The 25,015-nt window shown below is 45.1% G+C and overlaps 1 protein-coding gene across 1 annotated transcript in view; it reads left to right on the forward strand.

Annotated features, from left to right (window-relative positions):
- The window catches only part of LOC307198013 (serine/threonine-protein phosphatase 4 regulatory subunit 1-like), a gene marked incomplete at its 5' end in the record, with an annotated part of 65,550 nt that overhangs the window by 8,895 nt on the left and 31,640 nt on the right, over window positions 1-25,015 (forward strand). Inside the window, 2 exon segments of the mRNA XM_079944599.1 lie at window positions 17,386-17,492; window positions 18,475-18,617. Of these exon segments, the coding sequence (XP_079800725.1) occupies window positions 17,386-17,492; window positions 18,475-18,617 (250 nt within the window).

Genomic DNA, 25,015 nt, shown 5'->3' on the forward strand with positions numbered 1-25,015 from the left:
TCTTTGTTTCTGTGCGCGGGCTTTCTCTAGTTGCGGTGAGTGGGCCTCTCATTGTGGTGGCTTCTCTTGTTGCAGAGCACAGGTTCTAGGCGCGCGGGCTTCAGTAGTTGTGGCTTGCAGGCTCAGTAGTTGTGGCTCGAGGGCTCTAGAGCGCAGGCTCAGTAGTTGTGGTGCACAGGCTTCGTTGCTCCGCAGCATGTGGGATCTTCCCGGACCAGGGCTCGAACCCATGTCCCCTGCATTGGCAGGTGGATTCTTAACCACTGTGCCACCAGGGAAGCCCCCCCCCCCCCAAGGCCTGTTTTAAATGATGACTCTACTGACAGTGTGCATGATGTTTGGTAGATAACCCCTGAGTAACCAGTTAGTGTTGAGGAGGATCTGGGAAAGGGAAAAACGTTTATTCCCCCACGGTTGTAGCTTCCAGAAACACATTTAATGAGGGAGGAGGTTTTTGTTTGTTCGCCTGTTTTTTACTTAGTCACCTAGCATCAGAGTCAAAGGATAATAATTCTGTTGTACTTTGTAAACTGATCAGTATCTCATTGAAGTAGAGCCAGCCTCATCTTCGGTTGGGTGAGCTTAAGGCTCCTGCTTCAGGACCCTCTGGTTTGGGTTGGATGGAGGTGAGCTTTATATCTCTTAGCTGGTTAGCTGGCTTTTTTAACTTGGACCATCCCCCTGGAGGGTAGGCAGCAGCCATAGCTGCTGCCTGAGATGCACCAGGGCCATGGGGACGTGGACCCTACGGTTCAGGGAACACGTGGACACGTGGGTGTGCAGCTGGGGACAGGGTGCTGAGCAGAAGGTGTGGCAGGAGGGGCCCCTACCCCTGCAAGTCAAATCGCACTTCTCAGCCTTTCCCTTGCTGGTCTTTGTTAGGTTTAAATTATTAGCCATTTTTGGTAAAGGGTCAGTGATGTCTTGTGCAAACTTGCCAATGAAGCTCACACGTGGCAGAAACATAGAAAACAGCTGCCGCCAAAAGTCCGTCATCGCGGAGGCAGCAAGTGAAGCCGATCAGGATCAGTGTTGTTTTTAAAGTATTTTAAGTGAGCCAAGAAGGCTTGACGGTATTAGAGATTATTTTCTTAAGAAGGCTTTGCTTTTCTGTATTATATGAAGCCTTCTTGAGTGGAGTAGGTAACTTTTTTTTTCAAATGTAGGAAAATATAATGAAAAAATTGGAACAAGGCATTATTCATACCCTACTTCATGTTTCATTTCTAGCTTGAATGCTTAAGATTCCTGATGTGTGTGGATGACCTGGACTTGTGGATAATCGACTGCTCCTGATATCACCGTGTCCACAGACCGTGGTTCCTTATTCCGTGAATAGTTGCCTGTTCGCCCTCTTAGCAGTGGCTAGAAATGTAAATTCTAGATAATTCTTTCTGAGAGCAGGAGTTATTTTATGTGTTGCTGCCACTGCCAGGAGGCGCAGCAAGCTAGCCTGACAGATCTTTTTTTGTGTGTGTGTGGTACGCGGGCCTCTCACCGCTGTGGCCTCCCCCGCTGCGGAGCACAGGCTCCGGACGCACAGGCCCAGCGGCCATGGCTCACGGGCCTAGCCGCTCCGCGGCATGTGGGATCCTCCCAGACCGGGGCACGAACTCGTGTCCCTTGCATCAGCAGGCGGACTCTCAACCACTGCGCCACCAGGGAAGCCCCTAGCCTGACAGATCTTTACCATTCATTCATTCATTCATTCAGCAGCTCTTACTGATAGCCTGCTGTGCACCAGGCATATCAAGGAGTCAGTAAAAGATTTTTGCCCTGGGTGCGATGGTGGAGGATTGGGGGGTGGACCCAGCTGATAAACAGTAGACGTGGGAAGAAAACGTTCTGTGTGTCAGAAGCTGATACATTCTCCGGAAAAATAGAAAAGTAGATCAGGGTACGGTGGAGTGTAGATGGGAGGCATGCAATTTCAAAATCAGGTGGTCAGGGTGGACCTCACTGAGAGGATGAGTGAGCAAAGCTTTTACTGAGAAGAAGGAAGTTATCAAAGAGGACATCTTGGGGAGCAGAGTTCTCGGCAGAGGGAAGTGCTGGGCTGTGTGACAGCCCTCAGCCAGGGAAGTGACTGGGGTCATGGGGAAACAGCAAGGAGCTGCGTGGCTGGAGGAGAGGGCAGGGGTGGGAGATGAGGTCAGAGAGGCCAAAGGGGGCCAGGTCATTCCTGCTGACATGAAGCCCCTTCCCTTATGGGACCATCCACTCACCAGGGGCTGCTCAGGTAACACCTAGCTTTTATCTTCACAGTGGTTCTCAACTGGGGACCTGTGGCAGTGTCTGGAGACGTTTTTGATTTTCACAAAGTGGGGAGAGGATGCTCCTGGCATCTAGTGAGTTGAGGCCAGGAAGGCTGCGGAATGTCCTGTAATGCACAGAACAAGCCCTGCATCGGGCCGTTAGAATGTGGTTCAAGGGCCAATCATGCTGAGGCTGAGTAACCCTGCTCTGTTATTATATAGTTCATCAGCTGCTGATTGATTTAGTTTGTCTTTGAAGACTTAATAAAAAAAAAAACCAACGTTAAAATGTCAGGGGAAGAGGTTATTAATCACGGTATCCAGTTAGAATACTGTCAGAGTTGACGTTGAAGAGTTGACGTTGATGCTGGCTGTCTTCATTCGCTTTGTGGCAAGGGATTCCAAATCTGCCTTGCATGTACATTTTAGTAAACGCTGGTGCTTTTATGGAGTAGTTCAAAAAACTTAATACGTCATTTACAAGTAAATAGTAATAGTCTGACTGATAATCTCATCAATTTGGATTCAAGTAGGATTTTGAAAGGGGCCAGGATGTTGATCCACACAAAGGACAGCGTTTACCTGTATTTGGAACTTGGAGTAAAAGACACTATTATTCACATAAGAATGTGATGCTCTTAGTGGGGAATATTGTCCTTGGATTATACCAATCCAGTATTTTTCAGAAGTCTGTCATTCGTGTCCCGCTTTTCCTATTTGTGCTGTATCTATATACCACCTGTATTTTTCTTTGTATCAAATAATTTCTTTTATTGAAACACATTTTGGGGAACTTGTATGAATTGCTCAACATGAAACTCAACCAAAATATCATAAGACAAAAGTAAAACCACATGATAAAATTCTAGGTAGACACGGTCGTCTGCTAAGGATTCTGAGTGTGAGCCCTGCTCTGTGTTCGAAGGAGGATGAACCAGTTTTAGGGAAGTGTTGGAAGACACACTAGTCGAAATGAAACTTTCTTTGATTAATCAGAGAATTGAGAAGAGAATAACTTTCCCACTGTGTGGTTTAGTGATATTTAATGTCCCTTCCCTGTGCCATGCTGGGGGACGTGCCGTCCTGAGCCGTCCATCGTGAGGCCAAGCGACGGCTATGCATTTGCAGACTCGCTGGTGAGGTCAGAGCTGCAGCTGGAGAGTGTGTGACCAACCAGGGATGTAAAGGAGGCCGGTCCTCTTTGGCTCTGATTGGCCACCAGCGGTCTATTAATGCAGAACTCTCCCAGGGAGGTAGCCGTGTGATAACCTGGTTCTTTGTTCTGTACAGGACGAAAACTGTAATTCCACTTCTTAAAACAAAAATCCCTGTAATTCAGATTTCTTACTATTTCCAGTGAATTTTACACGTCTTTCTTCCCTCTGTCCCTCTTTACCTACTTAATATGAATTACCACAATTTAATTCCACTATATTCATCGTTAGGATGGTGGAATACTTCTGAGGAACTCATGCGCTTTGTATTGGATGTTGCAATGTATTCATTTTATCGTAGCAGTTATGTGACAGTTTTGACCTGCGTTCTGTCCTGAAACTAAGACCTCTCATTTTTGCAAGCAGAGACGAATGAGTTAATGTCTTGGTTTCTTGATAACTCGCTGTGCGTGCGGCTCCAGGTGGCTTTAGGCTAGCTGCTGCACCTCATGTTTCTTTTGGTGGAAGCTAGATTTTCTCAGCTTCTCAGGGGCTGTTAGACTCTCACGAATTGAATCCAGGTAGTCAAAGTCTTGGGAGACTGACTTCTATAGAGACTGCTATGTATTAAGCGTAGGCTATGCACCAGGCATTATGTGACGTGGTCCCAGGGCGTAAGGGCCTCCAAGTCTAGCCGTGGAGACAGAAGCAGTCTACTTAGAGTTAATAATGCACCACTTTACGTAAGATGTTGAAAACTGACAACTGTATAGTTCCATTTCTTACCCTCCTACTTCATGTTGCCATTTTTATTGCATAGTACATCTACGTGTTATAAATTCTCCAATACGAAGTTATAAGTTTTGATTTGTATTGCTTTAAACCATTGTGTGTATTTTGAAGAAATCAGGAGGAAAAATAGTTTTTAAAACATTTACCCACATATTTACTGTTTCTAATGCTTTTGATTCCTTTTGAAGGTAAAGTTTCCAGGTGGTACCACTTCTCTTCAGCCTGTAGGACTTCACCGAGCATTTCTTTCAGTCCACATTTGCTGGCAATGTTTAAAAGGGTGTGTTAAAAAATAAATTCTTAGTGTGTGTGCTTTTTTGGTTCCTTTTTAGTCTGACAGTGTCTTTCATTCATCTTTCTTCCTGAAAGATATTTCACTGGATGTCAAGTTCTGGATTGACATTATTTCTTTCAGTCCTTTAAAGGTGTGCTTCCACGGTCTTCTGCTTCCACTATTTCTGGTGAGGAGTCAGGGGACATTCAAATCATTACTCCTTGTACGTAATTTTTGTTTTTCTTTGCTGCTTTCAAGATTCTCTTTGGTTATCGGCGGTTTGACTGTGATGTGTCTAAGTGTGGTTTTCTGTGTACCGTTGACTCTTGAAGAACTTGGACTTGAACTGTGCAGGCCCACTTATATACAGGTGTTTTTTCAGTAAGAAATGCTTCAGTGCCACATGGTCTGTGGCTGGTTGAATCTGTGGCTGCAAAGGAACCACGCATTTGGAGGACAGACTATAAGTTATACTTGGATTAACCCCGGTGTGGTTCAAGGGCCAATTGTATTTATCTCCTTGAGGTTTGCTGAGACCCTTGATTTTATATATTTGTTTCTTTCACAGAGTTTGGGGAATTTTTGGCCATTGTTGTGTCATCTCCATTCTGTTAAGTCCCCTCAGTGAATTTTTAAATTTCAGGTATTATTTCAATTTTAGAATTTTTATTTCGTGTCTTTTTATAGTTAACATTTCTTTGCTGAGATTTCTTATCTTTTCACTCATTATAGGCATATTTTCTTTTATATCCGTAGGCATTTTATAATAGTTGTTTTAAAATCCTTGTCTGTAATTCTAAAATTTTGATCCTTTCTATATGCTTTGATGTTTTCTCTTTTAGCTAGTTCAAGTTTTCTGTTTCTATGTTTACTGAGTAATTTTGGAGTGTAACCTGGATATAGTGAATATTATGTGCTGTAAAAATCTCTGAATTCTGGGACTTCCCTGGTGGTCCAGTGGTAAAGAATCTGCCTTACAATGCAGGGGACGCGGGTTCGATCCCTGGTCAGGGAACTAAGATCCCACGTGTCGCAGGCAAATATAAATAAATAAAAGTAATAAATCTTAAAAAAAAAAAAAAAAGAAAAATCTCTGAATTCTGCTATATGCCTCCAAAGAGTGTTGATTTCTTTGTTCTGTTTTGTTTTATTTCAGTAGGCATTTAGATTGAAGTCCAGCTGTTCCCACTGTCTCTCCTGTAGTGGGTAGCACCCCAAATCTCATTTCAGTTCTCCTAGCCTCAGCTATGCTGGAGTTTACCACACAGGGGCATGGTTTAGGGGTCAAGCCAGAGTTTGGGCTGAGTTTAATAAAAGGGCTTCCCCTCATATCCCCCCCCCCCCACCCAACAACACACTTTCTAGTTGCTGTGGTTACCCTGCACTCTGGGGGGTAGAAGCATAAACAATACGAGTGACGTAATGCGCTCAGTGGCTTAGCCATAAGAATGGCAGCAGCTGACATTTCTGAAGCGCCTACGTGTGTCGCATGCTGTGTAACTATATCTGTGTGTCCATCTACTGTCATGTAACCTACCCTGCAACAGTCACCTGAGGTAGGCATCCATTTTACTAGAGTGGGAAACTGAGAATCAGAGAGGTGAGATATTTACCTGGAGTGTACCTTCTAAGAGGCAGAGCTGGATTTCAGAACCAGCTATTTCAACTCATGCATTATGCCTCTGACGTCTTTTAAGTGCGAGGTCTGGGATTTAATCTTTAATTTTTCTTCATTTTCTTTAGATGCTTTCCTTTGCCATTGGTGTTCTACAGTGCTTCTAAGTATGGATTTGTTATTAATCATACAGTTCAGGATTTGTACTTCTTCAAATTGAATATTCATCTTTTATATTCTGGAAAATTGTTAGCCGTTATCTCAGGGTACATATTGATGTACACATACAGTGTACATATTGATATTTTTCCTGGTTTTCTAGTTGTGTAAACCTTGCAGGTCTTTTACCTTCTCGGCTGGAAACGGAAGTCTCTCTCGCCTTCCTTCAGTTGCCTCGGAGGCCACAACCCTTGCCTTTGGCTTTGTTGTGCTTTCAGCCTTCATCTCAGTAGGTCTTTCTGCACATCTCTTGAAAGAGCACTGGGCCGGAATGCAGAACATTTAGGTTCTAAGAATTGCAGTTTTTGCTGCTGGCTTTGGGGGCTCTGAATAGAAAGTGAGGGAATTTATCAAGGAATGTGCTAAGGTTCCTTCTTGCTTCTTTATGATTTTATATTATAACATTCTTTTTTTAAAAAAAAATTCAGTATTTTCATTCATTTAGGTTTCTTTTGGTGTTCCTTCACGGCACTACTTTTTATTGAGCACCTGTTACTTCTCAGGTATTATACTGGGTGCTGGGGTTACAGCCCCTCCGTGGAGCGGGCAGAGCTGCTGGGAGACAGACACGAGCAGCCACAAGACGGGAGAGCCACAGCTCCAGGAGAGGCTGTAGCCAGGGACTGGCCTTTCTGCAAAGGTCAGGGAAAGGCTCTTTTGGACAGTGACACCCAGGCTGGGCTAGGGCGTAGCGATTAAGGAGTGATAGTGTCCCAGGCAGTGGGAACAGCACGAACAAAATCATCGAGATGAAGGCTTTTGGTGTGTTTGAAGAACTAAGGGAACGCCACTGTGGCTGAATCCCGGGCAGGGAGGAGGGAGAGATTTCTTTGAAAATTCATATTAAAATTTCGGTTTCCTTTCTGGCAGGACAGCATAGTGCAACATCTAGAGTCCGACTGTTTGCGTTCAGGTTCTGACTCTGCCACTCTGTAGCTGCGTGACCTTCGGCAACCTTCTTAACCTCTCTGAGCTTCAATTCCCTTAACGGAAACATGGGCTAATATGGTTATTGTCAGGGTTTGGTGAACTACTGCTATACAGAAAGCTCTTAGCACAGTTCCTGGCCTATAGGAAGTAACCAATAAAGTTTAGTTATTATCCAATATTTTATGGCTTATGGCTTTTATTTCCATGTATATAGTTAGTGTAGTAGAATCATTAATGTTCTCTAATAACAATTATTCTTTTGTAGAATGAATTGCTAAGTTCTTTAGGTCTCTGATAAGCAGAGTTTTTTTTGTTTTTTTTTTTTTTTTTGCTGTACGCGGGCCTCTCACTGTTGTGGCCTCTCCCGTTGCGGAGCACAGGCTCTGGACGCGCAGGCTCAGCGGCCATGGCTCACGGGCCCAGCCGCTCCGCGGCACGTGGGATCTTCCCGGACCAGGGCACGAACCCGTGTCCCCTGCATCGGCAGGCGGACTCTCAACCACTGCGCCACCAGGGAAGTCCATAAGCAGAGTTTTTTGAAGAAATATTTTCTGTTACTTTAAAACAGGAGTTCTTAACCCATGAAGTACACGGTTGGGCCTCAGAGGATGTTTTGAAACCTGATCCTTATGAAAAGTTGTGTGTGTGAAAAGGGCATGTATGTCTGTGGACATCATCATGTCCCAAAGCTGTCTGTTTTGAACTCGGTGTTTTAAAGCCCACTCCAGGCCGGGTCCGCAGTGCTCCGTGACCGTCTGTGGGTTGGAGGTTGCATATTCTTCCTGGGTCCCGAAAGGTACTGGGAATAGCCCATGCCACGTGACTGTGGTTAGGGGCCTGGTGTTCCCAGGAGGGACCCTGCAGGAAAATGACGTCGTTGATCGTGGCACACACATTTGTTTCTACAGACGTCTAATTCTGTGTTAGAATTATCTGGGTAACTGTTATACAGTGTACATTTTTAATAGGCTCTGATTACTGGCCTAAAAGAATTAGTTGAGAAAAGAAATGTGGTTAATGTTTCAAACAAGAGTAAGCACCTAGGCGCAAACTTGTCATCTCTTGTTTTCAACTGTTATCAGTTACTGCCTAAATTAACCGTGGTTTTTCTGTCTGCCACGTAGGAACCCTCTGCTTTTCTGCAGTAGTGCTTCTCGCCCAGCTATTTCAGCTCAGGGGATAGGAGGGAAGCCTTTCCACCCCTGACGCGTGGGTGCGTAGAGGGTGGTGGCCAGGGTCAAGGCCAGATCATGAGGGGCCAGATCCCGTTGGTCTTGCCGTGCACGAACTTACCTGTTCCAGCATCTGGACCGGGCAAGGGTAGGGTTTTGTATGCGCCCTGCATGTTAGAATATGGGAGCATAGACAGGTTAAGTCGCTTACTCTGGTCACACAGCTGATACATAGAAGTTGGGGGATTCATTCCGTTCCAGGGCCGTTTGGCGTTACACTGGAGGGAGGGGATGCCTGCCCTCAGTGGGGGTACAGGGGAGAGCAGGCTTGGAGGGGAAGAGGCAGTATGACAGCTGGCTCATTTTTGGCCAGAGTGAGTTGGAGGCATCTGTTAGACATCCATGTGGAGGGGTCTGGTTGGGTGTTGCCAGGCCAGGGCTGAGGGTTGGTGGGACTCGATGTCACGGAGTGGGTGAAGCTGCATAGTGAGGACGTTTAGGCCAAGACAAGATATGGCGCTGAGGACTTGCCGTCAGATTCTTGCTTAGGGGTCAAACCTCTTTTTCTTTCGACCGTTTTAAATGTGTTTGCGTAGAGCTCCGGGGCCAGTTTTCATAGGGGCGAGCGCTTTGTTCACCTGCTTCTGTGTCCCAGATGGCAGAGAGGGTCCTGTCCACGGTGGTGAGAGTGCATCAGACCAGCAGCCCTGAAGGCAGGGCGTTTGGCCCTTCTCGAAGGCTCTGGTCTCATCACCCTTCCCTTGGTTTATTAACCTGCCCCCTGCATTTTCCATGCATTGTCAAGTCTGCAGTACTCAGAGGCTTCAGCCGGGAAGGCCTGCGAAAGTAGAAGGCGTGCGACCGGCCCCGTCTTGCCCGGGTGTGGCCAGTCCCAGTTGGTGCGCACTTACGAGTGTGGTTCCCCTCTTCCCCTCTAGATGGATTTGAGGACTACGGTCCCTCATGCGTCCCTCTTGGACGTTCTTGGACGTTCTGGGCCTCTACGTCCCTCTTGGACGTTCTGGGCCAGGACATCCTGCCTGCACTTGCTCGCCTGGAAAAGTACACTTTCAGCGGCAACATCTTCAACTGGTAAGCTGTGCCTGGCCTGCGTGCGGTCAAGGGGCCACCGGCGGCCACCTGTCTGTGACAGCCTTGCAGGGTGCGTGGTGGAGGTGGATACGGGCTGTTCCCTGGGTGCTGGGAGTCTGCCTGAACAGCACTGCCTTATTAGGGTTTCCCATTATTCTTGTTGCTGTTTTACTGACCACCAGGTAAGCCAGGAAGGAGACGGTGGTGAAATTTAATGGGATTTAAATAATTAGGATTGCTAACTGGCTTTCCTTCACATGTACGGTGCTCAGAAAAGTAAAACGTGTCCCACAATTGAGAAGCATCGGTCGGTGCGTTGCTCGCCTGTTGTGTCTTGACGGCACTGGGCTTCAGGGACCTTTGTGCCACTTGTCCTGCACATTCTGCTGTCACTCCTCATGGTGCTGGCAGGACCCTCCTCTGGGCTCAGTCCACGTCTCTTCCCTTCAGCAGATGACCTTGACTCCTCCTTCAGGAGGAAAGCAGAGACTAAGGCATCCCTTTCAGTTCCCAATCCGCCCAAACCTGCATCTGCCGGCATCTCCCTCCTCCCTCAGAGAAGACGCTCTCTCGTCTCCCGTCTCCCTCCGTCTTCTGTCTCTTCCTTGTCACCCCTTCTACGGGCCCTTTCCTTCCACTTCCACACCCTCTCTCTCTCTGACAGTTCTGTGGACTCTCCCCGGCCCTCCCTGCATCCCTTCCCTGAAGGACAGGTTCTGTTAGGACTGGTTCCTACTCACTGTCTATTCTTACTACTCCTTTAAAAAATTATAGTCTCTGCTTTTACATCTGTTGAATCATAGAAGGTGAGCTCACAGCAAGTGCTACTGAGCGAGCCCAATTATTATCCCAGATCTACAGCTGGGGAAGCGAGGGTGCTGCGAGCGGCGTCTTTTGATGAGCTGCTCTTCACTGAGGCATGTAGTCCACGGTCTAGCAACTTTCTCTTTCAGGGTCTGTGCTTTTCATGTCCTGTGTAAGAGATGTCTGCCTCCCCCAGGCCACTAGCGTATTTTCTTACACTGTCTTCCTGAAGTCTTGTTGTTTCCCGTTCACACTGGGAGCCACAGTCCACCTGGCGTTGCTTTTCTTGTTTGGTGTGATGTGAGGGAGAAGTCAGGTTTCATTTCCCTCCTGTGGTCTCCAGTTAACCCAGGGCCATTCATTGAGAGCGCTTTGATCTCTGCTCTGCATTGCCACCTTTGTCTTCAGTCAGGTGTCCCTTTCTGGACTCTCTAGTCTGCTGCATTGGCTGTGTATCTGTCGTAGCACCAGGACCCCACCATCCTCATTACTGCAACTTTGTCATCCAAGTCTTGGTATCAGAGAGGTTACCTGATACCTTGCTATCCCGCTTTGTTCTCCAAGATTGTCCTGGCTGCCCTTGGCCTTTTGCATTTCCAAGTGTATGTTAATACCCGTTTATCGGTTTCTAGAAAAGAAAACCTACTGGGATTTTCACTGCAGTTGCATTGCATCTATAAATCAATATGTAAAGAATTGATATCCTTACAATATCTAGTTTTCTACTCCTTCAATTTTTTAAGGTTTTCTTCACTTTCCCTGTGTGTGTGTGTGTGTGTATATACACATATATACATATACATGTATAAACATACACGTAAATAACTGTAAAAGTATAATACGTGGTTTTCTGTTGTAGAGATCTTTTGTATCTTGTTAGATTTAGTTCTAGGTATTTGACCTTTTAGGCTAATGTAAATTGTATCATTTCTTTTTTTTTTTTTTTTGTGGTATGCGGGCCTCTCACTGTTGTGCCCTCTCCCGTTACGGAGCACAGGCTCTGGACACGCAGTCTCAGCGACCATGGCTCACGGGCCCAGCCGCTCTGCGGCATGTGGGATCTTTCCGGACCGGGGCACGAACCTGTGTCCCCTGCATCGGCAGGTGGACTCTCAACCATTGTGCCACCAGGGAAGCCCTGGCAGGCAGATTCTTAACCACTGCGCCACCACGGAAGTCCCTCTTGAAGGGGTCATTAGTCTTGTAGAGTTTTCCACATTCTGGATTTGGTGGTCATTATTCTCATGGTATAATTTCATGTGTTCCTTTGTTCTCTGTATTTTCTGTAAACTGAAAATTAAACTTGGAGACTTGATTAGATTCTGCTTCAATTTTCTTTTAAACAATACTTCATATGTTGTCTTGTGTACTTTTTATTACAAAACATCAGGAGGCAAGATCTGGCCGAGATGTTAGTATTGAGCAGTGGGCGCAGGTGTTCGATTCTTTCACTACAAAATTCCTTACAAACCTTTCTTCTAATGATTTTAATGGTCACAAATAATCACTGCTTAGATCTGTTATTTCATTGTCTGTTGGCAAGTGTCTGTGGAATCTGTAGCACGGCCCCATTTTCCATCCTGTTGTTGGCTCTGGTTGCCTTTTCTCTTTTTTTTCCCTAGATGATTCTAACCAGAGGATTATCAATTTTATTAGTTATTTTGAAGAATCAAGTTTTGTCTTTGAATTCCTCTGTTATATGTTCATTTTCTAGTTCAGTAATTTTTGCTCTAATCTGTATTATTTTCTTCCTTGGAGTTTTTTTTGGCGGGGGGAATTTAATTGCTGTTCTTTTTCTTACTTCTTGTGAGGAATGCTCAACATTTTACTTTCTTGGCCTTTCCTTTATAACATCTGCATTTTACATTTTAAGGTTGCTATTAAGTACTATATTAAGTATTATAAATACTTAAATATTATATTAGTTGCATCCTCAAGTTCTGATAGGCAATATTTTCATTACCTTTTAGTATAGAGTATTTTTAACATCCATAATGATTTCTCCTTTGACCAATGAGTTATTTAGAAGTATATTGATTAATTTAGAAATACTTGAAGATTTTTCAGGGATCTTTCTGCTATTTGATGCTTAGTTTAAGGCTTCTGTGGTCAGAGGACACACTTCGTGTTATTTCTCTTCTTTACAAGTCGCTGAGATTTGTTTTACGGCTCAGAAATCTACTCTAACTTGTTGCATGTTTCACGTGCGCTTGAAAAGAACGTGCATCCCAACGTTTTTGGGTAGAGTAGCCTATCAATGTCAACTTGGAAAGTTGTTTGCAAACATTATTCAGGTCTTGTCTATTCCTATTTATTTTCTGTCTTCTTGTTCTGTCGATTACTGAGAGAGGAATGTTGGAATCTGTGACTATAATCATGGATTTATCTGTTTTTCTTTCAGTTCTGACAGTTTTCATTTTGTGTATTTGGAAGCTGTGCTCTTGGGTGTGTACACACTTAGTATTGCCCTGTGTTCTTGAACAAATCGATCTCTTGATCAGTGTGCAATGTCCCTCTTTATCTCTAGTCATATTCCTTTTTCTGAAGCTTACTATGTTTAATATTAATATATATACTCCCGCTTTCTCTTGATTAGTGTTTGTATGGTATATTTCTGCCTGTACTTTTGTTTTTAACCTTCCTGTGTCTTATATTTAAAGCCTGGTTATTGTAGAAAGCACATAGTTGGGTCTTGCTTTCTTATCCAGTTTAACAATCTGCCTTTTAATTTGAATGTTTAGCTCATTTACATTTGTTACTATTGATATGGTTCAGTTTAAATCTACTGTCTTGCACTTTGTTTTCTGTTTGTCTCAATTCTTCCTGGTATTTTCCTCTTTTCCTGCCTTCTTAAGAAAAGTCGAATGAGTTTTGCTTTTTTTTTTTTTGCGGTACGCGGGCCTCTCACTGTTGTGGCCTCTCCCGTTGTGGAGCACAGGCTCCGGACGCGCAGGCTCAGCGACCATGGCTCACGGGCCCAGCCGCTCTGCGGCACGTGGGATCTTCCCGGACTGGGGCACGAACCCGCATCCCCTGCATCGGCAGGCGGACTCTCAACCACTGCGCCACCAGGGAAGCCCTCGAATGAGTTTTTTAATAATTCCAATTAATCTCCACTATTGACTTATTAGTTATACCTCTTTTAAAATTTTTTATTGGTTGTTCTAGAGATTATAGTATATTCCTTTAGCTTATTCCAACTGTTCAAATAAAATTACTCCACTCTTCATGCAGTGCAGGATTCAGTATAAGAACCTTACAGCAGTGGACTTCTGTTTCCTCGCCCCCATTGTCTTCCTACATTTTACCTCTGCACAAGTTACAAACCCTACAATACCTTGTTACTATATTTGCTTCAGATAGTCAACTATCTTTCTAAAGCAACTAAAATGAGAAAAAAATATATATGTGTGTGTATATATATATATATATATACACACACATATATATTTTTTTGGCGGTACGCGGGCCTCTCCCGTTGCGGAGCACCGGCTCTGGACGCGCAGGCTCAGCGGCCATGGCTCACGGGCCCAGCCGCTCCACGGCATGTGGGATCTTCCCGGACCGGGGCACGAACCCGTGTCCCCTGCATCGGCAGGCGGACTCTCAACCACTACGCCACCAGGGAAGCCCGTGAAAAATATTTTTTATATTTGCTATCATTTTTACCATTTTTGTGCTTTTTAGTTCTTTTTGTAAACTGTCCATTTCTGTCAGATATCCTTTTGCCTCAAGAACTTCCTTTAACAATTCTTGTTAGCACAAGACCACTGTCAATGAATTCTCACAGCTTTCGTTTGTTGGGAGGTTTTTATTTCACTTTAATTAACAGACTTCATTTTTGTGAGCAGTTTTAGGTTTGCAGAAAAACTGAGCAGGAAGCACAGAGAGCCCCCGTGTTACCTGACTGCCCCAGCATGCCCAGGTCTTCCAGTGACCTGCAGCACGTGAATCAGGCTTATTTTCAAGTCCTCGTCTGACTGTTCCCACGTCGGCGGCCGATGACCTCACCCCTCCGCGTCTCCCTACCCAACACCTGCTCATCCGCACGCTCGTCTCCCTGCCTCATTCCTCCACGTCCTTCTTCTCCGTCTTTAGAATCGCATCACTGTTGGTCATCATCGATTTTCCTGCCTCCTTACAGGCCTCGACTGTGAGCTCCTTCAGAGCGGGACCTGGAACTTGCTGGTCTCTGCACCCCCGGCTTCCTGCCCCTAGTCCAGAGCCAGTGGGGCTAAACTCATGATCATAACTGCACGAGTGGGTGAGGGAAAGGAGGGACAGAGACGCCAAGGGTTCCTTCCGTGGTGACATTTCCAGGGAACATTGCCATGTGAAATCAAGCCATCCTCTTTCTTTATGTTTAAAAAAAATTCGCAGAAATAATACATGCTCTTTGAAATGTAGCAGTTTCAGGAGTTAAATAGTGAGAGTCTCCCTCCCTTCCGCACTATAATCTTAGATAGTACCCATGAGCCGTTCAGTGTATATATCCTTCCACACGTTTCCTAAATGAGTGTACGTATATATGAGTGTGTTTATATGTACATGTATTGCACACATATGCAAAAGCATAATTTTGTTAAGAAATGGGTTCATACTGTGTGTAAAATTCTTCCTCTTGTTCTTTCCTTTTGTGTATCATGGGCAGCTTTCTAACTCAGTGCATTTCTATAGGTACCTGTAAAAATGGTTGTATGGTATGCCAGTGTATAGCTACATCACAATTTATTTTAGCTTCCCTCTTTTGATAGACATTTTGATTGCAATTCTTTGCTTATATCGTAATATGGTTGATGGCTGATGCACTAGAGGACTCATCGTGTGCCAGGTGCCATGCTCTGAGCTTCCCGTGCACGATCTCACGATCTCATTTAAGCTTCCTCACACTTCCCTGAGGTGCACAGTTGTCCACTGTTCTTTCGTGTCATTAGCACAGCTGACAGAAGTATCGACTCTGATGCTTCTGGACTCTGCTCATCCGCTGTGACCTCGCCAGGTCATTCCAACATGAAGCAGCCGAAGTGTCGGTGCCAAAGCCCCGATCTGTTTGCGTCTTTAGCTCTCGCGCTCTGCGTTCACAGCGGTGGATGTGCCCCTGCTTCAGGGCCCTCTCTTACCCCTCTCCTTGCTCTCCTGAAGAGGGCAGGCCTCCTGTGACCACTTGAGGCTGCATGCAGTTCTGTCTATCCGTTCTATGGCCCTACAAGCAGACTGGGGATCTTAGTTGCTTGATTTCCCCCGGGAGGCTGCCATGAATGTGGTCCAGTGAACTGTAATCAGGGACTTCATAGTGTCTGTTCCGGCTTCCCCAAACCTCCTGGCTGCCAGACCTCGACCTTTCATCCCAGGGGTGGTATAAGTCTCTCCACGGGCAGGCTCGAGCCGATGGATTTCTTCCCGTAGGATGCTGGGCCAAAAGATGCCTCTTTGAATTCCACATTTCTAGTCATCTTTTTCTGAAAAGCAAGGTGGGTTTTCGACCTCAGCTCTTCTCCCGATGCTTGGCCAGAAATGACACAGAGACGTGTATTATTTCTAGATTGTCAGGTACCCAGAGGAGCAGACAGAGGCAGACAGAGGCTCCTTTCCATTTGCTCCAAGACACCCATCAGGAACGCCAGTCCCTCTTTGCGGGCACACCAAGGCCTCCAGGCCACCGTTAGCCACTGTTGATCCCATTGACTTTTCCCCTCATCAGTGTCTTTGAAACAAACACCTTTATCAAGGCATACTTTTCATGCAGTAAAATCCACCCACTTAGAGCGTCCAGTGAGGTGAATTTGTGGTAAATGCATGCACTCATGCAGTCATCTCCATGGTCGAGTTTGAACATTTCCATCAGCCCCTCGTTTCCTTGTTTGCCTCTTTGCAGTCAGTCTCCCCCTCTCTCACCACCGCTGGCCCAGGCAACTACTGATTTGTTTTTTGATGCTAAGGTTTTGCCTTTTTAAGAATTTCCTGTAAATGGAATCATGTGGTATGTAGTCCTTTCTGCTGACTTCTTTGACTTAGCAAAATGCGTTTGGAATTCCTCCCTGTTGTTACCAGCAGTTCTCTCCTTTTTGTTGCCGAGTCATAGTCCACTGTATGGATATTCTGTGTTTTGTGTGTGCATTCCCCAATTGACAGATACTGAGATGTTTTCCATCGTGTGGCTATTATGAATGATGCTAATATGAACCTTTGTGTACAAGTCTTTGTGTGGACATACGTTTTTATTTCATTTGGGTACATACCTAAGAGGGAGTTGCTGCGTTGCATGACAAGCGTACATTTAACTTTTTGAGAAGCTGTCCAGTTGTTTTCCGAGTAGCAGTTGTGCTACTTTGCATTCCCACGAGCAGAATCTGTGAATTCCCGTTGCTCCATGTCTTTATCAGCACTAGGTATTGTTATTATAATTTTCGTTCTTCTAGTGGGGGTCGTGTTACCCCATTGTGGCTTTTTTTGGTCTTTGTGTTTTGTTTTGTCTTTGAACCTTATTTTGAAGTAACTTCAGATTTACAGAATTGCTGTAAAGATGGTACAGAGAGTTCCTTTATGCCTTTTGCCCAGCATCCTTTAATGCAGTGGTTCTCAACCAGGGGTGATTTGGCCCCAGTGGACACTTGGCAATATATAGAGACATTTTTGATTGTCACATCACGGGGAGGGGGCAGCCAGGGCAGGGGGCTGCTACTGACACCTAGAGGGTAGAGGCCATTCGAGATTGAGATGGCCATCGGATGTCCCTTTGGACCTTTTCCTTCTGCATTTTGTATTGGTCACTTAATTCCCTCCCGCTGTTATGGGATCTCTTTTCCAAGTCTATCTAGGCCTGAAGAATCAGTCAGAAAAGGAGAAAAAGGTGTTCTTTTGTGCAGGTGGACAGTTTCCACCTCCAGTGACTGCCAGACTGGAGGATGTGGGTCCTCGTCTTATAGGATGTTGACCACCTTTGCATGTTGCTGGACCGTGTCTTCTCCCTCTGGACGGAGGTGGCTGACTTTCCTTTCCCCCGTGATTGTATTACCTGCTCGTAGCACATGCCGGAATTAGCACACATAACTGTATGGATCCTTTCTCGCTTCCACAGTCAGATTATTGCCAGAGGGCTGCTTGATATCTTCCGGGACTTCAGTAACAATGAAGAAGACTTCATAACGGTAATGGAGATCGTGGTCAGATTGTCAGAAGATGCAGGTTTGTGCAAGGATTGTATACTTTTATTTTATTTATTTATTTCTACGCGGGCCTCTCACTGCTGTGGCCTCTCCCGTTGCGGAGCACAGGCTCCAGACGCGCAGGCTCTGTGGCCATGGTGCACGGGCCCAGCCGCTCCGCGGCATGTGGAATCTTCCCGGACCAGGGCACGAACCTGCGTCCCCTGCATCAGCAGGCGGGCTCTCAACCACTGCGCCACCAGGGAAGCCCGCTTATATTTTTAAGTTGTACTTTTCCAAGAAATTGTATATAAGCTGTGATAGCTGATTGGCTTGCTTTAGATTTTGATCATTTTAACCGAAAATAGAAAAATAAACCCTTCCATATAGCTCCCATATTAGTTTAAAATATTCATATGAGCATGACACAACGCTTTTAAAAAGGCTCGAGTGGATGTTTTGAGCCCTTAAATGGATTCTTTTTGTAAGTGAGTCACCGTTTACGGTGCTGAAGCAATTATATACTCGTGTGAAATTTAATGTGGTGTATTGGAGCTAGAGCCGCTCTTTCGTTTAATGCTTTGCCTTAGAAACAATTGGGGTGCGTGGATTGTGGGGGAGTGCATTTATGAAAGAATTATTTGTAACGTATACTTTCTGGCTGGAATTTGAATAAGCACAGCCCATAGGTCTCGCATATATGCCGTTAGTTGTAATGGGTTTTGGACGCTGGCCCGGCATGCAGATGTCTTGCCCCCTCCTTGATTTATATATGGCTTGTTATAATAGAGCTGTCATTCTCTCTTCTTTTTATGTTTTTGTATTGCCGTATAGCTTATCAGCTTTTTAAGCTTGTCTGTAGCATAAATACTCTAAATGGGAAATGATTTTTTAACCTGCATTTGTCTAATTTCCTTGATGAAGTATTTTAGTAAGAAAAGCTAGAAACTATCAATATATACTATATAAGATGCTTGGCTTATTCTTATATAATTCTTTGTCTCATTTTTTTATTGCTGCAGAGCCCACAGTGCAGGCTGAGCTGCTGGAACAGATTCCTCCTATTGCCATTTTTCTACAAGAAAACAGGTCTGATTTTCCAGTGGTGCTCTCTGAACATCTCATACCCATCGTGGTGCGGTGCCTCGCAGATCCAAACAACCAGGTGTGAAAAATTATAACCTTAAGGTCTTTGTAGCAAATTCTCTTTCGTCTTATTTTCGCTGATATTCATAATTCAGAAAACAGCTTCTTAGAGTTAAGTGACTCAAGAATGAAAGGTCCCTTTGTGCCCAGTTTCTTTAATCACATAGGAAGGTAGATGGCACGCATTCTTATTATCATATTTCTTTTTTTTCCCCACTTTTTACTATGTAAATTTTCAAACGCACCTAGCCGTGGCGAGAGTATTAAAATGAATGCCCGTGTACTCTCCACCCAGCTCCAACTATCATTAACACTTGACCAGTCGTTTTTCATTTATCTTACCCAGATAAATCCAACCCAGATAAAAGCATTTCCCAGACATTTCAACTGTAAATGCTTTAGTATTCCTCCCTAAGAAATACAGACACTTAAAAAATCCCCATAGCGACAGTACCATTATCACAAGTATAAAAACTATCAGTAGGTCCTTAATATCATCTAACATCTAGCGACTGTTCAAATTTTCCCAGTTTTGTCATAAATCTGCTTTTTGCAGATAGTCTGTTCAAATCAGAATATGCACAAGGTCTACACATTGCATTCGATTGATGTGTCTTTTAAATCCCCTTTAATTTGTAACAGTTCTTCCTCCGCTGCTGTGTATTTGTTGAGGAAACTAGGTCATTAGCCCTATAGGTTTTTCCACATTTGTGATCCGGCTGATTGCATTTCCAGTGTTGTTTGAGATGTTCCTCTTTTCCCAGCATTTCCTCCAAACTGGTGAAGCCTAGAGGCTCAGTCAGACTCAGATTTTTGTATCGTGTAGTGAGAACACTTTTTAGGTGTTGCTGTGTTTTCCTGCTGCATCAAATCAGGAAGCACAAAAGCAGTGTCGTCACCGGATTAGGTTTTGTCAGCCTTATCTGTTTATGACAGAGTTCCTCATCAATCTGTGATCAACCATTAGTTATCATCACCTAGATCTGGGATTTTGTTAGAGGTTGCAAAATTGTGATGCTCTAATTCCGTCCTTCTTTTATTTTCTATTTTTTGTTGATGTATAGTTGGTTTACAATGTTGTGTTAGTTTCAGGTATACAGCAAAGTGATTCAGTTATACATACATATGTATATATATTCTTTTTTTTTTTTTGCGGTACGCAGGCCTCTCACTGCTGTGGCCTCTCCCGTTGCGGAGCACAGGCTCTGGACGTGCAGGCTCAGCGGCCATGGCTCACGGGCCCAGCCGCTCGCGGCATGTGGGATCTTCCCGGAACCGGGGCACGAACCCGTGTCCCCTGCATCAGCAGGCGGACTGTCAACCACTGCGCCACCAGGGAAGCCCCATATGTATATATATTCTTTTTCAGATTCTTTTTTCTTATAGGTTATTATAAAATGCTGAGTGTATTTCCCTGTGCTATATAGTAGGTCCTTGTTGGTTATCTTTTTTATATATAGTAGTGTGTATCTGTTATCAACATCATTCCTTCTTTTTTTTAATAAATTTATTTATTTATTTATTTTTGACTACGTTGGGTCTTCGTTGCTGCCCGCAGGCTTTCCCTAGTTGCAGTGAGCGGGGGCTACTCTTTGCTGTGATGCGTGGGCTTCTCGTTGTGGTGGCTTCTTTTGTTGCGGAGCACAGGCTCTAAGCATGTGGGCTTCAGTAGTTGTGGCACGCGGACTTAGTAGTTGTGGCTCACGGGCTCTGAGCACAGGCTCAGTAGTTGTGGGCTTAGTTGCTCCAGAGCATGTGGGATCTTCCCAGACCAGGGCTCGAACCTGCGTCCCATGCATTGGCAGGTGGATTCTTAACCGTTGTGCCACCAGGGAATCCCTCATCATTCCTTCTTAATTTAATAGCTGGAATTCTTCCATAAAGAACTTCCCCCTCAGCTATTTGGTAACTCTGAAAAACTGTCTATGGGAGATAGGTTAAATGATTTACTTTTCCCCTTTATTTACCAGTTTCTAGAAGAATCAGTCGGTATCCTAATAATCTACAAGGTTACCAATTAGGTTTTAAAATTTTATGTTGAGTACTATTATGAACTCCTGAATTTTAACATATTAGATATGTTTTAAGCCACTGTAGTTTTTATTCTTTTTAATAATCAAATTGTCCTAGTTTTGACCAGAGGTAACCCTTCAAGTTGGCTCCTGAATTTTCTTGATGTGATCCAGTAGACTTTGCTAGCTCACTTTACCTGGAATCAGCTATTTCGCCAAGGAGCCCTGGTTCCTTTATGAGGGAAATAATAAGAAGAAACGAGAATGTGGGTACCAGAGATGCTCATCGCTACAAGAGTGGTCATGGCTTCTAGTGACAGAGCAATTTATTTTCTTAAAAAAATAAAAATTCCTCATGAGTTTATATTGATATTTCCAACTCAAATTTAAGATTATAGGGCTTTTACTTACTTGATTTTTTTTTACTTGATTTTTATATTTGTATCTTTTTATTTGTTTGTTTTTTACACAGTATAAATCTTCCTTCTTCATGGTATTAATGTGTGTGTGTGTGATGTGTATGTGTGTGTATCTAAAATAAAAATACCAGTAGTATTACTAACAACCTGGTAGGATTACTGAATATAGTTTAAGATTTCTTCGCAGTTCTTTTTGCTTTTAGGCTATCTCCCAGTAGAGATGCACAGTCATATTAATATTACTGTATTTTAAAGTCACTTGCATTAACCCTTCTTTTTGTGGTTAAGCTGCCATCCTGATACACAGTTAGGCTCATTTGTTTTCATTTATTTTTTATTTTTAAGAATTGCTTTAGCTTTTACGTTTTGATCTAATTTAGACTTGTAATTATTTAAAATGTTTTTACATGATTCTAAAGTCAAAACTGTAAAAGAAAGTACATTTAGAGAAATCTGATTTCTACTCCTGTCTCCCTCCCCGTTCTCTCTCTCCCCTATGGATGTTCATTTTTATTAGCTTTTGGTTTGTTCTTGCCTTCAAAAAATACACACGCACAAATAACTCTAAGCAAATACACGTATGTCCTTGTATCTTGTACCGCCTTGTTCCGCTCTCAGGTGTGAGGTGGCATACTGTCCCTGGTGCTCTCTTCCTTGCTTTTCCCATTGTCTTGGTGTCCCGGAGGTTAGCCCATGACAGGCGAGGGAAGGCCTCCTCGTTACTTTTCCCAGCATCAGAGCACTCCACTGTACTTTATCCGTAGACCTTAGGTCATGTCTACCCTTTGCCACATTAAAATTGTTGCAACAAATAACCTTGTGTCATTTCTGTTTCTGTCAGTTGATTCTGGGGATGGATTTCCACTAATTTTTTTATGATATGCCAAGTTTTTGTTATTGTCATTGCCAAGAAAGTCTACAGTTTTGACTTGTATTTTTCCCTTGATCCAAGCATTCTTAAAAGACCAGATGCTCACTTTTGACTATCAGACAGTGTGATGGGATTAAGGATGTTTTTTTAAAAATTTTTTGTGGTACGCGGGCCTCTCACTGTTGTGGCCTCTCCCGTTGCGGAGCACAGGCTCCGGATGCGCAGGCTCAGTGGCCATGGATCACGGGCCCAGCCGCTCCGCAGCATGTGGGATCCTCCCGGACCGGGGCACGAACCCGCGTCCCCTGCATCGGCAGGCGGACTCTCAACCACTGCGCCACCAGGGAAGCCCAGGGATGGTTTTAAATAAGGAAAGAAGTCATCCTGCCTCCACTGTCCTGTCATCAGTGTTTTGATTATTTTCGCATTTTCTTCTACGGGCACTTACATGTTTTCCTACGTAGGTCTAATCATAATGCGATGCAGTTTCCTCCAGCCATTCATTTGTTCAGACAGCTTCTGAGTGCGCATCACGAGCTGAGCGTGGCGCTTCTTGATGGGGATGAAGAGATGAGTAGGATGGATTTTTCTACCCTAGGAAGCTCGTCTGTGTGTCATAGACGTTGTACATCTTCATAATCTTCATATTTTTAATTTTTTTGAATGCTCAGCTTCCTTTCAGCTTTCTTGTCCTGTAGATGCAGTGAGCTTCACAAAAGGTGCAGTTTTACTTTTCTGTTGGCTTTTCTCTTTCCTTTGGATACATTCTTAAAAATGAAGTTATGCTGGGTTGGGGGACTGACACGTCCTTGGCCTCTGTCATGTATCACTGTCTTACATTCGACTCCAGAGGAGGGAGGCAGGAGCCGTGGTTTTGGTCCCAGGCTCTCGCGTGGTTCCTGACACTCAGCCTGTGTTTGCTGAGGAGTCGTGTCCATGGCGCAGAGCCGGCTCTCCCCGCTGTCGGCCTGTGCTGTTCACGCACCTCCACTGCCCGCCTCCGCCCTGCTGTACCTCGGTCGCTCCTTTCCTGGGGTCTCCAGAGCTGCCTCCTCTGAAGTCCCGAAGATGTCGTCCACTCTCTCACCATTGACTTCTCACCGCCCTGAGCCCACCTGCCCTGGAGACCTCTGGCTCCCCGACCCGCTCTGTGCCCTGCTGTTACTTCCTGTTCTTCCTCAGCTGCTCCCTCTCTCATCCTGCCCTTTAGGCCGTCTCCACCATCACGCTCCATTTCTTTCCCTTGGACCGCGCTTCCGCCCTCCCGGCCCTGCCGCCCGCAGCCCACCGGCCCCCTCCATCCTGGGCTCCCATCTTGGTAGGGGAGTCACATCGTGCACTAACTGGGGCCATTGCAAATTTATGGGTTCCAGTCGCCGCTGGGCTTGCAGTGCTGCCTGGCAGTCCTGTTACTTGTCCCTCATCAGCTGCTTTTCACGTTATCCTTGGCAGCTCTCATCTCTCTTCACCTCACCCTGCCTTGCGCCTAGCCGCTGACCTTGCATTTTACTTCCCAGAGAAAACAGAGGCCTTCAGTCTTCATCCCCTCTCTCAATGAATGGACCCGCCATCCACTTTCTTCAGTTCCCCAGAGACACAACCTGGGAACCACCCAGATCCTTCCTTCTCTCACCTCCTACAGCTGGTTAGACCCAAGTCTCCTTTGTTTCCGTAACAAACACATAACCTCTTAAGACACCCTCTCTGCCCTTCCTGTCGTCTTTAAACACAGGAATATGATGAAGTCGCATCTTAGTGAACAGTATTCAGACTCTTTAGCGCCCTCAGGCACAGCCCAGCCTCCTCCATGGGCCTCCCGTCCCCATCCCACCGTGGACACCACAGGCGTCCGCCCCTTCCTTCCTTCCGTTCCTGCCGGTCTCCCTACTCCTTCCCAATGCCTCTCTCCTCCCATCGGTCCCCACCTCCCTCTGACAGATGCCGACCGTGTGGGCGGCTCGCAGTGCCTGAAGGTCCCCGATGAGTTACGATTCGTAATTGGGCCCAGACGAAGATTTCGCTGCTTGAGGCAGTGGGTGTGCCAGGCCCCATCCAGCACCTGCATTTCGGGACAGGCTGTCTTTCTCTGTTCATCGTCAGGTACTTTTCATGACCGTTGAACATGCGCTGACTCCTGTGAGGTGTAAAATCCACAAAATTGGGCACGACAGCAGTGCTGTCACCACGACTGCCTCGATTGCTAACAGCTGCGATTTCTTGAGCTCTCACTGTGTGACGTACCGTGCTCTTGTTTCCCCTTCCTAACCATCTCGGGAAGAATGGGCATGCTGGTGAGTTCATCCTTGTTTCAGAGGTGAGGAAGCCGAGGTGCAGAGAAGTGTGGCTGTGTGTGTTGGGAGCCCGGGCTCATGAGGCTCATCTGGTGTATGTTTTGGGATTGCCCAGGTCTACTGGACATTGTAACCAATAGTTTCTCTCCCATTCTAGACTCTGAGCCCCTGACACTAGGACCTGGGTCTTCTTTATTTATCTCTGTGACCTTGCAAAGGGTCTGGTGGCTGGTAGGTATTTGGAACTGCACTGGCTGTAAACTCTCCCTTTGGTAACTTAGCTGTCCTGGGCTCCTTGCCTTCTGTCTCAGGGGAACGGCCGTCCGACCTCCTTCTCCAGTCTGATGTCTTCCTTCCCCTCTTTGGTCCCATCTCTTGTTCATAGCTTGCTTATTTTCCAGTCTCTCGCTTTTCTCTTTCAGTTATAATCATGCCTTAGTCTCCCTCATCTTTGTGTCCCCTGGCCTTGACCCTGAGCACACCATCACTCCTTTTCCAAGTGTCTGCACTGTGGCCTTGACCCTCTGTGGGCTCCCATTCAGGGGTCAGCTCGTTGTACTGCAGCTGGTGGTCCCGAAGCCAGTGAGAGGTATCTTGCCATGGACTCAACTAATCTCATTGTGGAATCTGATGTTTTGGTTTTTTTCAAAAATAGTCTTAATTTTTAGAATTTCATAGAATATTTTAATCACATGGGAGGGTTATGTCATAAACACCCATATCCCTAACCACCTGTATTTGAGAAATGTTAACATTTTGCAATTTTGCTTCAAACCTTTTTATTTTTATTTATAGGTTGCAGGTATGGTGAAAACTGCACTGGG

The sequence above is a fragment of the Stenella coeruleoalba genome, assembly GCF_951394435.1.
Source record: "Stenella coeruleoalba genome assembly, chromosome: 15".
Classification (NCBI taxonomy): domain Eukaryota; kingdom Metazoa; phylum Chordata; class Mammalia; order Artiodactyla; family Delphinidae; genus Stenella; species Stenella coeruleoalba.